The sequence below is a fragment of the Macrobrachium nipponense genome, chromosome 34 (genome assembly GCF_015104395.2).
Source record: "Macrobrachium nipponense isolate FS-2020 chromosome 34, ASM1510439v2, whole genome shotgun sequence".
NCBI lineage: Eukaryota > Metazoa > Arthropoda > Malacostraca > Decapoda > Palaemonidae > Macrobrachium > Macrobrachium nipponense.
Genome location: NC_061095.1, coordinates 6,012,450 through 6,029,731, shown reverse-complemented (window position 1 = coordinate 6,029,731; position 17,282 = coordinate 6,012,450). Strand labels below are relative to the sequence as shown.

Genomic DNA, 17,282 nt, shown 5'->3' with positions numbered 1-17,282 from the left:
GGGGAACAGTGAGGTAATGAAAGTACTTGCCGACCAGTTTTGCAACTCGAAGCGATGGCTTCACAAAAGGAGAACTCTAATTGTAGACGCCTTCTTGCCTCCGTATTGCAGAAAATAATGTCTACTCTTGATACTTGAAGGGCAGGAACTCCCCAAAACCTCTAGCAGAACGTTTCTTCTCTGAAGTCTTGCTTAACGTCGTAATAACTCGGCCGTCCACTCCTGAAGACGACTTGACCAGAATTCGACCAATTCTCGAGCGAATTTTCCTGTCTGATCCTTCGTTGGTTCCTTCTTCTTTTATCTCTCTCGGATGATCTCTGATCTCTGCTGCTGAGCTCTCACTGATCTGATCTGTGAATCTTACTAATGATCTCTGATCTCTTTGATTAACTGATGATCTCTGCTTTCTCCTACTTCGTCCGTCGTATTTGTACGGCATTCTGGGGGCGGGGCCTACGGCGAGCGTCACAGACTCCCGAGATTACCGGAACGATTTAGAAGTTTCTCGACGAAGTATTGCATCAGAAGTCGCGGCGTTTCTCACGACACTTCGGCGCCTGTCAAGTTCCACAAAACTCCTGCCGATTCTAGAACCATCATGAGAACAGGCACCTCCAACGCATGCGCGAGTGCCTACATGCTGCAGAACTTCTCGAAGATGCGTTTTCCTTTCCTTTATCTTTCTTTACTATAAAGCAATTACCATTACACTCTTCAGGGAACATCAACAGTAGTTCAAACTTTCACCAACAGAGGCGCCAGTGTCAAATCACAGACAATGTAATAAAAATAAATGGTAAACTTAAATAAACACGTATAGAATTATTCATCTTGAGTTTATTACTCAACACCCCCACTTAAAGTCAAGATTAACCTCTTATAAAACAAAATTTACACAACTTTTGTTTGGTAACTAGCTTTGTGAAAATGTATGAAATGTTATCTTCTGAAGGAACATACAACAGTTCAACATAACCACTTTGAATTTCAGATCTAATATAATGATAACGTATATCTATGTGTTTAGATCTTTGATGGTGAACTGGATTCCTAGACAATGCTATTGCCGCTTGGTTATCAGCATGCAAAACAATTGGTTGCTTATTACATCCCTAGCATATCAGTAAATAATTGATTTAAAAACTCAGCTTCCTGGATAGCACAAGTTAAAGATACATAATCTGCTCCACAAGATGACAGTGCTACAATTCTTTGTTTCTTAGATTTCCATGAAATAAGAGAACCTTTAGAATATAACTGAAAACAGTAACCTGTGATACTTCTTCTATCACTTGAAGAACCCCAGTCAGAATCACAAAAACCCACATGATAATTATTACTCTTGCATTATTTTCACATTTAGTGTAAACACAAGGATCTGCAAAAGATTGTTCAAAGTTGTTAGATAAGAGAAAATTATGTAAAAGATTGTTCGAGTTGCGGCCGCTTTGCTTAAGGCCGTACAATGATTTTTTCTGTTTACAATAGAGTTTTTCACCATTCTTACCATTTTTAATAAAGCCTTCTGGCTGAGTTAAATAAATTTCACAATCAATGTCTGCATTCAAATATGCAGTCTTTACATCCATTTGGTGTACCATAAAACCATACTGTATAGCAAACTGCACTAACATGCTCACTGAGGTAATACGGGCTGTTGGAGAAAAAAAAAAGTCTCCTGATAATCTATATTCTGAATTTGTGAATAGCCTTTTGCTACAAACCTTGCCTTGTATTTTTCATCATTATTAGGTCCTAGTTTAACAGTATAAACCCATCTACCCCCCACTGGAGAGCGACCACCAGGTAGAGGAACAAGTTCATACGTGTCGTTCTCCTCAAGTGATTTCACCTCCTTCCTCAAATGAGTTGCATCGGAGATGAAACTGCTTCATCATATGTTTTAGGTATATCAGTACCCTATAACAATAATCTACAGAACATTTTACTATGCTAGATAAATCTGTGTCAGTGTCATAATCATCAAGTTACTCTGGCTTACGTCTCTCCCTTTTAGGGTATTTTCTGTTAGAATCACCTTTACACTCCTCCTCATTCAGCTTATCTGACTCATCTTCTTGACCTTGGTTATGTTTCTTTTCATCATCTGTTACTACATGTCCAACTTCTAAAGCATCTGAAACTTTAGGACTTAGTGTATAAAATGAAAACTCATCATCAAAAATATACTCAGACACATTTCTTTCCTCTGGAAATTTTTCAGTAAATTTTACACATCTGATTTTCATAACATCATCAATTTCTGGGTAATATACAAGGTAAGCTGGGCTTTCTGTGTCATAACCTACAAATATCCCTTGCTCACTGCGAGCGTCCAACTTCTTTTTATTTTGAACATACCCATAGCACAGAGTACCAAATACATGCATATTATTTAAGCTAGGCCCAAGTTTAGTCATCATCTCATATGGTGTCCTACCAGTTCTTGGATTATAACATCTATTACGAATATATGCAGATGTCTTTACTGCATAGGTCCACAAATTCTTCGGCAATTTTGCTTCTAATAATAAACATCTAGCCATGTCGAAAATTGAACGCCATGACCTCTCTACAGTGCCGTTTTGGTGCGGCGAATAAGGAGCAGAAAATTCATGTTTAATACAATTTCTGATAAGAAGTGACCTAAAATCTTTATTAGTAAATTCAGTACCATTATCTGTCCTCAATCTTTTTACTGAACCATATGGAGAAATATCAGCTAGAAATTTTTTAGTAGCTTTTACAGAATCACTCTTACATTTCAATAAATATACAACAATTAATCCAGAATAATCATCCACAAAAGAAATCACATATTTAAAACTTCCCCTTGCAATAGGGTCAATTGGACCAGATAAATCACAATGGACCAATTCGAGCTGTTCCTGAATTGGCACATTTTACCCTTAGCACAAATATCACAATCAAAATTACCTTTATTACTAATTTTCATACCATCAATAATTTCAGGTAGTTTAAGTAAATCCCTTACATTACAGTGACCCATCACTCTATGCCACTCCTGTACAGTTTGAGAATTACTCTTGGTAGAATCTACATTATTAATATAATATAATTTACCTTTCTTTTCTATAAAAAAAATAGTACCATATGCTGCTTTAAGTTTAGCATAGTTAGGGGTAAAAAGAACAGATGCTCCATTTTCTGTGGCAGCTTGAACAGAAAATGTGTCTTGCTTGTAGGAAGGAACACATAAAACTTTCCCTATTTGTACATTCTGAGAATTACCATTATGATCATGTAAAACCACATTGGCATTACCCTTGCCCATCACTATACCATTAGTTTTAGTGCCATCAGTTAGTTCGATACTATGATTTGATAAATCAAAATCTTTTTCAAAACTCTTAAAACTTATTTTTATCACTTATAATATAAGAAGTTGCCCCAGTATCTACCAATAAACATTGTGCACTAATATCACTTGACTTCCCATTAAGGCTAGGCTTAGCAGGGGTGCTAGGCCCAGGAGGGTCATTATTAGGCTTAGGCTTACTCATAGAAAAATTATCATGTACAGTAAAAGCAAATGAATGAGAAATACTATCATCATCCTTGATAGGCTTATCATTTAAACACTTTGCAGCATTTGGTTTAGGATTAGAACTACTTCTACAATTTTCAGAATTATGAGAACGAGATTTATGATAATCACACCAATTCTGCTTATGTCTATTAGGGCAATCAGGCTTCCTGTGACCTACCTTTCCACAAGAAAAACAAGTACCGGTGAATATATTACCACTACCGAAGGGCTTGCTGCTGCTAGGCCTACTGGAAATTTTCATAACACTATCTTCGCCTGTAGATAGGCTTAGGCTTACTTGCTGGCTTCTTTCAGTCTCTTGAAAAGATCTAAGGGCTTTCTTGAATTCACTGAAGCTAACTGTAGTCTCCTTCTGGGTTATTACCGTAGAAAATGTCTTGAAACACTGGGGTAATCCTTTAAGAACCATTGCTATCAATAAACTATCACTGATGGTTTCACCTGCAGTCTTCAAAGAATTAGCTGCTGTTTCGGCTTTGATAACGTAATAGTCAGTCACGTTTTCTTCCTCAGACTTCTTCAGAGATATCAACTCCGTGTATAAGGCTATAATTCTTGGTTTACTGCAGCCTAAATAATGATTCCTTAAAACTTGTATAGCCTTCTTCCCGTCGTCTTTAGCATCTCTTATAATTAAAGATAGGCTACGATCATCCAAAAGTTGCACAATCTCGGCATACACTTTGGCATTATCTTCGGCGCTTGGGGAGCTGGTACCGGTAACCACTTCAAGTAACTTCTGCAATCGTAAATAGCCAAAGAACTTCACTTCCCATAACTCGTATTTTGCCTCATCACCGTCGAAATAGAGTCTGTTACGGCCTGGGCCCAAAAGGCCATAACCTGTTGAGACGAAGGTATCATGACGGCGGAAAAAATGGGCAATATATGGGAGGATGTTTGAGTAAAAATCCGATAATAACTTCACAGGCTACAACGCCATTTTATTGCTTCCTCTTCACGGAAAAACAGCAGTAGTTACAACTTACAACTTTCACCAACAGAGGCGCCAAGGGCAAATCACAGACAATGTAATAAAAATAAATGGTAAACTTAAATAAACACGTATAGACTTATTCATCTTGAGTTTATTACTCAACACCTTTGGTCCAAGATACATACTTTGAAGAGGCATGAAGTGCATAGGAGCTTGGCACTGCACTTTTTCAACAGATGTTTTCCTGAGATAATCTTCATTCATATTACAGTCCATCAAAGTTCTACATAAATTGCATACAGCTTCATGCCATGTATGAATCTGAGGGCCCTCTGCTTGCATTTATTTAGATTATTATAATAAGGCGATATTGAAATATAAAAACTCTTGAATGTAATCTGTTTCTCGGGTCTCTTAAATTCCCCAAAATACTGTGAGCAGCTGAAATCCCAAACAACATTTGTGAAAAAAAAAGAAAGCCTTCAGACTTTTCTAAAAGCCACCTGGTCTGACTTGGGTGAAGCAATTTATGTGGCCTAACATTTACACATATTTAAAATTCCTTCAATTATGATGTACGCTTTGGACTCGATGACAAATGATTATATAAATCTCTTGCCAAACCTTCTATACTTCATGGAAGAGTTAAACATGCGTAAGAAGCACATAAATGGAACGAATGAGAAACGCACTTCAAAACGAATAATGTAGGAATATCTTCTTACAGACGAGATGAAAGCGAATTGTGCTTACCCAGTCTGCTGCTATACCTATCATATTTTCCTTATATGGAATACCTACATCGGACATCGCTTTCACTACATGATTATACACATAAACCTTGTGCAGTAGCATTGTCATAGGGAAGTAACCCCAAAAAAATGTACCCATAACCTTATTATCTGTCCTGACACGAGCAACTATGCATATGATGCAGTTGACTCATCAACGATTAATGAGAATTTGTTTTCTCTCATAACATTCGTCAGATCTTGTCTTCGTGACTTCCCCAGTTACATTCTTGATTACTGCAGTTGTTTTAGTTCTACTAGAGGCAGTCTATTAGCGATGCTGGAATCTTTACACACAGACTATGAACTGTGGCAAATGTGCCATAATATTTACAAGCCATTTCTGCTCGGCCACAAAAGCTGCTAATCTTATTTCCCCTTCCTTCACATTTGCATCTAATGTAGACTGACCAAACACTGACCCCATTGACGTAAGTGTGGGCTGCTTTGCAGAAGCAACCTTTCTTAAATGTGTATGGTATGTGGTGTACCTCTCAAGTTCAGTTTTTTTTAGCATTGAGTGCGCAATCGCATGCCTTGCAATAAGCACGATTTTTTTTACATACATATCTTCAACCACCCCTTAGACGTGGGCAGTGATTCCCATTTCTTATCATAAAATTGGGCATATTTGGCTTTCTTAGCTCGTGGTAGAGTTTCAGGGTCATCCGCATCCATCCTTACGGCTGCTCTATACTCTTATTATTTGTATGATACAAATAATATTTTTTCGCCTGTTGTCTTCATTACATCATTATCCATTGTTTTATGAATGGGTTTTAATGCCGTCTTTTTGGGTAACAATGCCTTTTTAAAATTTTCTTTTTATTAACATATTTCTTTCATTTGCGTCATAGGTCTTCCAAATAAAGTTGACAGTTTTAACAGCAAAGAAACAAGGTTTCCTGCTTCCATCACCACAAATGATGTATTTGTCATTGACGAACCTTTGACAACTTAATTTTATAACCCTCTTCTGTCTAACACACACACACACACACACATACACACACACACACATATATATATATATATATATTTATATATATTCTAGTACCCCGTCTTTATATCTATATATATATATATATGGGGGTATATTAAGTTTGGGGATTTTGCGGGTAGTGAACATTTAAAGAATTGATATTAGTAAGGTGAATGAGAAATATTGAATATAGAATGTATAAATTTATTAATAATATAAATAGGTAATTAAATATCACATAGAAAAAATCACAAATCCATACTAATATAGTTAACTAATGGAAGGAAGTGTATCAATGCATATAACATGTTTCGCCCTATACGCCCTATATGTCTGAAAACTTCAACATATAAAGTTTGCTGTGGGTTGAAGAAAAGATGAATATAGGTGTCTAACAATATAAATAGATAACTCATCTAGAGTTAGTTCTTGTAATTTCGCCAGTAGTTTTCGGTGGTTCGGACGCCATACAACCTCAGTAAGCCTTCGTCAGCCTTTTGAATAATCCAGTCTGAGGCGCCTGCAACATCGGCGTAGACTCCAGGTATACCATTTTCTCCACAGCCAATGCCCCATGCAACGATACCCGCCTGCACATAAGTATGAGTATTTGGTGCTACCTCACAGACCAGTGGAGAGCCTCCATCACCCTTGCATGTATCCAGACCTGGTTTACCTCCAGCACACATAAAGGACTGGTCAAGCTTGAAGAACACTCCCAGCCTGGTGGTCCTGAGAGCAGTTTCACATTGGGCCCTAGGAACGATGGGCAGTGCTACTTCCTTGAGTACATTCTGATAGTTACCTCCTTTACCAAACTCGTCCCTTCCCCAGCCAGTAGCCCAGCAAGTGTTGAGATCAAATTTCTGGCCTTGAACTGGAAGACATACAGTTCCTACATTAGGGGCAAGGTCAGCTGGAGTTTCCAAAAACAGCAGTGCAAAATCGTTCCAGAGGGCACCTGCGTTGAAACCTGGGTGGGTGACTACATCTACGACGTTACGGTCGATGTGAGGGTACAGTTCGTATGTTCTCTGGGTGTCCCACTCTCCCAGACGTACCTTGAGAGACTTGGCGTCCTTTGAATGAACGCAGTGGGCAGCTGTTAGGACAACCTGAGGATGAATGAGAGATCCTCCACATACATAGAGGCTGATTTCCTTATCTTCGATGAATTCTTTCCTCAAGATGGCTGCCATCCAGGGAAATTCACCAAACTGGGCCTGATTGTCCTGTTGGAGGAATAGACCAAATTATCAAGTTGTTGTAACAGTCAAGATTTCTTTGAAATTCTTACCATGTTTCATGTCATGCAATTTTATTCAACGTTACTATCTGTACCAACCTTGAATCCTAAGATTCGTGTGTGGACACCTTCTTCATTTCGTAATCCACATTTTTGCTGGATGGGAGGATTGGGAATTGGAATAGGTTCTGTTTCTGGGCTGTTGCAGCAAACATCCAAAAACTGTGGGCATTCGGAACTGGAGACTGTATCACCACTGGCCCCAGAACGGTTGGGTCCAATCCTGAAAAGCAATGGCAGTGAGAAAACAAGCTAAGCTAGCAGTTGGTTAGTCTTTGACTGCTGTATCATTACAAGAAATGAGCACATATATACTGGTACCCTTGAGAAAGTTGTCATCATATCTTACCTAATGTCAATAAGGCCGGCACCATCAGTAATGATATTTCCTTCTCGGCAAAGGTAATATGGAACGCATCGGCCTAGGTTGTTGTTACAGGGTGAGTAACTTTCAGGATCTCCGACGGCTGGGCTGGCGTTAAGCGGTGCTGGAACGTCGTTAAGCGGTACTGGGACGTTTGCAGCACCTCCAACGTTGCTGATGCGATCGTTGGGATTCGGATTAGAACGAGCTGTTTCGGTCGTATTTGCAACAGGGGCATTTCCACCGCTTGGGTTTGCTGCAGCAGCAGCTGCGCCTCCATTTTCATCGCAGTTGTTATTCGGTTCCCACCAGAAGCATCCATTCGTGACACCAGCCAAAGCCACCACGGTGGCTAGGAACGTGGCAAACTTCATTCTGGAAAAGGAGGATATTCGATAATCAAATAGATGCTTTTCAGTGACCTGAGCATGTTATAGCTCTTGAGAGCTTTTCAGTGACCTAAGTCTGTTATAAGCCTCTTCTGAGAGTTGTTTTCAGTGACCTAAGCAATGTTATAGCTCTTGGAGAGCTTTTTCAGTGGGACCTCCTTGAGCATGTTATAGCTCGTTTCGAGAGCTTTTCCCTTTCAGTGACCTGAGCATGTTATAGCTCTTGAGAGCTTTTAAGTGACCTAAGCATGTTTTAGCTCTTGAGAGCTTTTCAGTGACCTAAGCTTGTTTTAGCTCTTGAGAGCTTTTCAGTGACCTAAGCATGTTTTAGCTCTTGAGAGCTTTTCAGTGACCTAAGCATGTTTTAGCTCTTGAGAGCTTTTCAGTGACCTGAGCATGTTTTAGCTCTTGAGAGCTTTTCAGTGACCTAAGCATGTTTTAGCTCTTGAGAGCTTTTCAGTGACCTAAGCATGTTATGGCTCTTGAGATTCTAAAAGTTACAACTTCCATAAGATAATTATGAATATCGATTATTTTAATGGGAACATTGAGTTACACTTCTCGCCTTTCACAGATTTTACCTGAAGGATTTGTTCGTGAATTAGGTGAAAACAGGACGGGGTCAATTTGAGGAACTCGAACAGCTAGCTAGGTGAAGAGACAAAAGAGGAAAGTGTGAAAGTTATTAAGCAGAAATCAGTGCAAGTAGTAGCGCAAAGAGCACCAGTTTAGTGTAGCCTCTAAGCCAGTGGTTTTAGGAAAAATAAATTTGATTGTTTCGTGGGTATTGTTGACACTTCATCATGTTTCCCTCGCTCTTTTATATCCTCTTTTCATGTGGATATACAGCTTCGTGGAAACTTGCAACAGAAACTAATAGCCTTTTGGAATCTTATGTAATAATGAATCAGTACTGCCAATATTCATTTGAGTCCGCATTCTTAAGGAACAAGTCGAAGGCCATAAACTTGCTAAGGAAGCTTTCAAAGACTAAAGTGGCAACTTGTAAACGAAGGAGGAAACGGGAAAATTAAGTAGAGTAATATGTAGATTATAATAACATAAGTAATTAAAGATAGATAAGTAAGCAACATCATTATTGTAGTAATGAGTATTGTAAATTGCTTTGTAATTTCAGTTGGCTTCATGTTTCTCCATTAAAACACTGTTTACTTGAGGAAATCCGGCAATTATATATTGGTATCGAAATACGTAGAAATGATGACTAAACATAATTGCCATTATTACCACCGTAACAAAATATGCAAACGACGCGCATCCTCTATAAAACGAATATGTACATCCTGTAAACTATTCCTGTCTTGTGCGCAGCAGAAGAACCTATTCTTCTTTGTTAAGGTCATTTCAGATCTACACACAAAATCTTGAAAGGGTAAAGTAAGAAAACCCCAGAAAAGAAAAATACAAATAAAAGTTAAGGCCTTGAGGGATGCATGACCTTGACGGCGCTACCTCCTGCTTCGCTTCTTCTTCTTTCTCGCTTCAGAGTGAACTCAAGACGGAAGGGTTACTGCAAGCCCTATGGATCTATTTACAATTCTTTTACAATATATACGTGTATATACATATTTATTTATATATATTATTTGTGTAATATATATTAAGAGAGTAAAAAATATTCTTTCAAATTTTGCTAGTGTGCCTGTTTCAAATATAGCCTTTTAGTATAGAAAAACTTCATACGCTGCTATCATAAAAGATTATTGTTTGGAAGGAAAAGCAACTTCATTGCTGCAGAAACCATGCGAGGATTAATTTTGAAAATAATACATGACTGTTTGGCAGGTGATTAAGAAATGAAGAAATTAGGCGAAAGAATATTAATTTGTTCAGAGTTAAAGAGCTGAAAAATTATTTTAAATCATTCCTTAGAAATGTCTCATAATTTATGTTTATAAAGATGACACCCTTCCTAAAACCACATGCACCTAAATTTTTGTCTAGGTTTGATTCTGTTTATCTTGCTGTATGTAAACATTTGCTATATAGGAACTGTAAAAGAATTTTTTTTTTTTGGTAGGTACAACCCCCTTTTATTGGGAAATGGTCCAAAAATGATGCCGCTGTTTCCACTCATTTTGAAAACAATGTTAAATATTGCAAGACTTAAAAGATCTGTTAAAAAACAATAGAAAAATAAAACTTTTAAGTTTTATTTCTCAGTTTTCATGAGCTTGCATCTGTAGCTGTGTCAAAACATTGGTCGCAAGACTTCTGTAAACAGAGTAGAAAAACAAATGTACTAAATAAATTGTATCTCGTCAAGGAAAATCCATGGTGTTTTAATGAGCCTAATGTGCCTTCATTAAAAATAATAATGGACCATTCATAGGTAATTTTCAGACTAAACAATGCAATATATATATATATATATATATATATATATATATATATATATATATATATATATATATATATATATAATATATGAGTGAGAGAGAGAGAGAGAGAATTCTAATAAAAAATTATGTTCCAGTCTCAATGTTTTCAGTTTGTTGTATGTAATAAATTTCAACATACGTTCTTTCTTTTTAGGAAGATTGCATAATATGTTGAATGTTAATAGTTTTTTAAGCTGAGCCAGCATACTGTAGGGAGCGAGATACACCAAGGCAGAGTTCCCCGCAAAAACCTGTCTGACAAGTTCGCCGATTGACAAGTATTTCCAGAGTAAGTCATGCGCTTTCTTAAACAACCGATAATAGCCAACAGATCCATCACTTTTCACAGAACATTGTAGCTAATATCTGTCAGGATCCATTAGTACCCAAGTTGTTTTTGTTAAAAGTATTTCCTCAGTTGGACTAAACGTGGTTTGGGAAGTCCGGTTTGTGTTGGACAATGAAAAATAATTTGGCGTTAGCGTTTCTTTGTATTCGTAAAGGTGCGTGCTGTATCATTAACCACTTACACCTGTGTATATATGCATTCATTCAGATTTAATGAACGTGTTATTCATTCTTGTCAGTTCTTTTTGTATATCCTTGACGGTTGAGGACACGAATGAAGAACGCAGGAATTACGAACGCACAATGTCACCTTTTTTATATACGTGTCGTATTCTAGGGTATAAAGTCAGATAGTACCTGCATGTAATGTGTGATTTTTAAAAGAAATTATACGTGAATATAAACTACCTAGTAAAACTGTTCATAACATCGTGAAACTGTCCTGATATATTCCGAAATAAAGAATTATTTTAAAATAATTTACACGGCGTTACCCGATTCTCAAGAGTAAAGTCACTTTATGTCGAGCTAAGAATCCGCAGAAAATTTACTGTCATAAATCTTACCTGAATTTCCTTTGCGAAGGCAGAGTTAGAATAGATCCGTCGAATCACTGTTTGTACAAGACACGGAGTCCAGAGACCAACTGCTGGCTGAGATGAGGATCTGTGGTTTATATGCCAGAGGGCCAATGACCAGTGTTGCCAGAACTTCGTAGCAGGGCAACCTTGGGGGTCCTTCAGGTGTTACGCCAATTATTTTTTTCCTTGATATTTTGAGTTTCCTCATTAATTTTCGGGTTAAATCGTGTTTGAAGATGGTGGTAGGTTTCGCATTACGTTTATTTCATGGCGTGAAAAACTTTGTTCTTTGGTTAACAAGGTTCTGTCAAAAATTCTCAGAAGTTTGAAAGTGGGAAATCTGAACGATATAGGATGTTTCTCGTTTAGATGTCGTAACTTCCGAATGACATAACGCTCTTTTATAAATGTGGTTTGTAATTTACAGTATTAATAGAAATAGCAATTATTATTTTTTCTATTGATATTGTTAGTTTGTTGACTTGTGCATACATATAGCTACTTGGTAAGCAAACGTCTGCAAAACAGGTCTCTCACACGTAAAGAAAAAGTTAAGTAATTTACACTAAAGCTAAAGCAAACCAACGAAAATAAAGGAATAAACAAATACATCTTATTTTCTGCTCTTCGGAGACAGTTGAACGTCAGCTTGTGGGTCAGAAACATGTTAAAATACTGGTCACACCGTCCAGAGTTAATTAATGCATACTTTAACTTCTATTTGCTGCATTTCGAGTGATAAGTTTGTTTTTGATGAACTTCAAATGACAGATCCAGAAAGGACAAGAATAGGATTTGTCAGTAGAAATAGAGGAAAGCAAAAATATTTGAATATGATATTTACATTAAAGTTTATCTTCTTTAAGGAGTCCAATAATATATCTGATGTAGCAGTTGTAAAATTCTATAAAACTATTAAAAGCTTTCGAACCATTCCCTGTGTTCATCTTTTTTGAATCAATGATGAACCCAGGGAAGGGTTAGAAAGCTTTTTATATAGTTTTATAAAGTTATACAACCACTGCATCAGATGTACTATTGTGAACCTTAAAGAACATTATTTGTGCCCTCGTAATTTAGATTTCTACCCATTAAAGTTTTTGTTGATCGTTTCACTTCATGATCTATTACTGACGGTTCTACCAGGATAGTTTAGGCAGCTTGGATATGTACCTAAATACCATTGGTAATACAAATCAAATTTTTTACTGAGCAAACTTTTCTCATTTTCACAAATTTCACAAAGCGAAATCTTTTTGTGATGTTTGAAGTTTCCGTCAAGTGATACCGGAAATTATTATTATTATTATTATTATTATTATTATTATTATTATTATTATTATTATTATTATTATTATTATTATTATTATTATTTAGTTTTTTGTTCAGTTTATCACAGTCATCCTATTCGACTGGATGATATTTATAGTGTGGGGTTCCGGGTTGCATCCTGCCTTCTTAGGAGTCCATTACATCTCTTACTATGTGAGCGGTTTCTAGTAGCACACACTTCTGCTTGAGTCCTGGAGCTACTTCACCATCAAGTTTTTCCAGGTTCCTTTGCAGGGACCTCGGGATCGTGCCTAGTGTTTCTATGATTATGGGTACAATTTCCACTGGCATATCCCATATCCTTCTTATTTCTAATTTCAGGTCTTGACACTTATCAATTTTTTCCCTTTCTTTCTCATCTACTCTGGTGTCCCATGGTATTGCGACATCAACGAGTGCTTATTATTATTATTATTATTATTATTATTATTATTATTATTATTATTATTATTATTATAATGAACTTAAATTCCGATAAACATATCACAAAGCCATAAACCTGGTCAGCAAACTCATGCTTGTAGAGAGCTGCCAAAATGAATGAATTTGCGATATTGTTATGACTAGGGAACTTTCCCAAGTATGAGAGAAAAAAACGCAAACTTCTTCTGTCCTTGGGTTTGTATACCATCTCACGGTACTATGTCCCTTAGGCAAAGCCATGCTGAATAGTACATAGTTTCCTTACATAACTCCTAACTGATATTAGTCTCTCTCTCTCTCTCTCTCTCTTATTTCCCAAGCGATTTAATTCTTGCTTCCTGGAAGAGAAAACCTGTTTCGTTAATTTAACATCATGTCTTTTCAGAAACCAAGGATTTGACGTCATTCCAGGTTCGTTTAGGTAGTCATAAATATTTTTTTTTAATACTTGTTTATTTGATACAATTTGGTTAACCAGTGCTCATGCAGTTTTCATAAGTAACATTAATATAATTAATATTTAGTCGAATGGAATATATCAAAATCTGATATGCATAAGTATATACGTATATGTAATTATTAGGTTGGCATGGATGCAATTAGTTAAAGATACCATTCATTAAACGTGAATATACTAATAATTGTGATCAATATTATTTACATTTTGCTGAGAATTTATATTCATATTCATAATTTTTACTTTGATTTTCTGTGAGCTTCAGATTTTTTCCTTCCACACAATCAACATTTTTTCAAGTAAGTCTACCCAATCATTCTCTTTTGCCTCCCTTAATTTTGCTCCTCATTTCCTTTATACTTGTGTCACTCCTGGCAACTTGATCGATTTTATCTCACCAGCTATCAGAGACTGCCCGTACAATGAGTTACAGTTACTGATATCATTCAAAATGAACTATCGTGCGTATTGAACCAGTTTAAAAGCAAATCTCCTCGGTTTATATAAAAGGGAAGTTGGCGAGTAAATAACTGAAAAACTCATATAGAATCTATTTTACATATTTGCACTTACACATTGAAATATATATATATATATATATATATATATATGTATATATATATTTATATATATACATATATATATATATATATTATAAATATTATATATATATATATATAATCTTAGAATTTTGTACTTGAAACTGTTATGATTGGAGGTAAATCATTGTCATGGGTGTGTCTAAGGAATATTTAAATTTACTAATGAATAGGATTGTAAATAGTCAGTACAATCTCTGCAGTTGCTATTCACATTATTTCAACGTTCCAGGAAACCATTACCGTCGTTAGGTTTATAATTTGGTGAGCCTTAAAGGTTGAGTAATGTGAAATTAAGTTGGAGTAATGATCTCGAAATTACATGAAGTCCTATTCCTTATTAAACTGATGTTTATCAGAAGAGAAAATCATAAAATATAAATACAATAGTAATCCCTTTATAGCCAGTTAACATGGCAAGCAGGTGTACTCTTGTACATATTTTCCTTTATTCGAGATATATTTGGTAAGACGTTGTGTAGTAAAACAATGAATTTGAAGTTACTTTTTCGTCTACGGTTCTTTCAGTCGATAATACGGATAATGAAGCTACAGTAACATACATAATGGAAAAGAATGATGGTGTCTATTTTTTTCCAAAAGTTTATGTATATATAATGAATTTTTATTTCATATTTACACATATAGAAATTTATTTATTTATATAGGTATATACATGAGTTCGCACACTAGACGATAGACGTTCGCCAGCCTGTCCGAGGACGATAGGACGGTAGCTTGATAATATGGCAACACTCAAGGTTTCGGAAAACTGGAAGACTCAGAAAGTCCTACTACGTCACCAGTATGTAAGCCCTTCCCCTCCCCATCACCGTGTGTTGGGCTGACGTCATTGAGAGGTTTCTACAGACTTACCAGGATTTAGTCCGCCTCCCTCACCTGGCGTTCGCACTCATTGAGAGATTCTGTCCACTGACTGTTTGCTTAATGTTTATGTGTGCTAAGTTTACTTAAAATGTTACGAATTGCACAGTAGCATTGACTTGCATATCGTGTAATATATATATATATATATATAGATATATATATATATTATATATATATATATATATGTGTGTGTGTGTGTGTGTGTGTGTGTGTGTGTGTGTTTGTGTGTGTGTTGCAATGTCTCTAACGTAACTCAAATTCTTTTTCCAGTTTTTCATAATTTTATTCACCCAATTCTCCATTACCTTTTACTTTATATCATCATTTGTGACAACAGAGAAATAAGGACATTTAAGTACTATTTTATTGTTCTATAGAGAGCTAATTACATATTTATATTATGTTTAGATATAATGATTAGCCATCATAGTTATCAGATATTCTTTTCATCAGATGAGATGAGTTTACCTCTCAGTTATGACTACTGGTAAGTTCATGACTGAAAGAGGATCCATGGCTTCAGCAAAGGTCTTATCATCTTACCTTCAGTTAGGCATTGTATGGGTAGCATGATTCCTGTAGCACCTTCTGTCACCTCCAACCCTTTTCTGTTTTTCTTACGGACCTGGAAATAAATCGCAGTTCTGTAGAGAATGTCAAACCTCTTCGGTAATAAGAGCTGGTTAGTAATCTTCTCAAGTCAAGGTTGCTGTACTTTCGTCAAAAGCCTCATACCCTTAGAGTGTCATTCACCTGTTGTGTGGTTGGTAACCCTTAGTAATCTACAATAAGAGGGCGTTCTCCATTCAGTGTCTACCCCAGGGAAATGCTTGCAAGGGGATGCACGACCCTGGAGCAACAGTGAATCCTCATCATCCAGATGAATCTGCAGTATCAGTTCTTGGTGCTTGAGACAGCGACTGCGCTGTGCCAGATATAAATAAATATGGTGCCTCAAGCAGATTGTCAGCTTACAGGAATATTTAACACTGGTTCTTGCCAAGTATCTTATATGTTGACCTAAAGGTGCACGCCTTGTTTTATAAGGACATTTTTGGGGGTTAAAAAGAATTTTACAATTGACTGTGCAGCTATTGAAGTCATCCAAGTGTTTTTGGGACTTACATCTTATACAATCTACAAGAAGGATTTTGCTAACTACGCATATCCTTGAGAGCAATCAATAAACTTCAAGCCTAGGTAAGACAGCGTAGTCTACCATAAGATAAAATATACCAGTGTTACAGCGTTTAGGTTAGGGCTACAGGTACCTACCTTTTGCCATCCTAGAATTCCAATTTAACGTACTATAAGCTTTTCAAGAGAAAGAAAGTAAGACATCTGTACGGATTTCATCAGGCGACTAAACTAAGCTAGCAAAAGCAAACGTCCAATGTAAAGCTTATAGTATGTTAAATTAGATTTTTAGGATGGCAAAAGGTACATGTAGCCTTAACCTAAATACTATAACACTATGGTATATTTTATCTTATGGTAGACTACGCTATCTTACCTAGGTTTGAAGCGTATGGATTACTCTTAAGGATATGTGTGATTAGCAAAATCCTTCTTGTAAATTGTATGAGATGTGGGTCCCAAAAACACTTGGATGACTTCAGTAACTGTACAATCAATTGTAAAATTCTTTTTCACCCGCCAAAAAATGTCCTTATAAAACAAGGAGTGCACATATAAGATACTTGGTAGGAACCAGTCTTTATCTTTAATATTCCTGTAAGCTGACATCTGCTTGAGGCCCCGTATTTATTTATATTTGGCACAGTGCAGTCACTGTCTCAAGCACTAAGAGCTGATACTGCTTGCTTTTGAGGATTAATTTTCACTTTCTTAGGCGTTATATAGGAAATTAATTCCCAAAGATAAATAAATAGGGTACGAGGGGCTATTT

At 36.4% G+C, this 17,282-nt stretch overlaps 2 protein-coding genes across 6 annotated transcripts in view; one reads left to right on the top strand and one right to left on the bottom strand.

The window, feature by feature from the left end:
• LOC135207868 (uncharacterized) overlaps positions 1 to 17,282 on the top strand; it is a 413,859-nt gene that overhangs the window by 90,823 nt on the left and 305,754 nt on the right. The window lies entirely within an intron of this gene.
• On the bottom strand, positions 6,475 to 11,814 carry LOC135207866 (phenoloxidase-activating factor 2-like). Its single transcript, XM_064239745.1, has 4 exons — positions 11,660 to 11,814; positions 7,940 to 8,329; positions 7,630 to 7,813; positions 6,475 to 7,516 (listed from the first exon to the last, which is right to left on the bottom strand). The coding sequence occupies exons 2-4, from the start codon at positions 8,326 to 8,328 to the stop codon at positions 6,707 to 6,709; spliced, it is 1,383 nt and encodes a 460-aa protein (XP_064095815.1). The 5' UTR covers position 8,329; positions 11,660 to 11,814; the 3' UTR covers positions 6,475 to 6,706.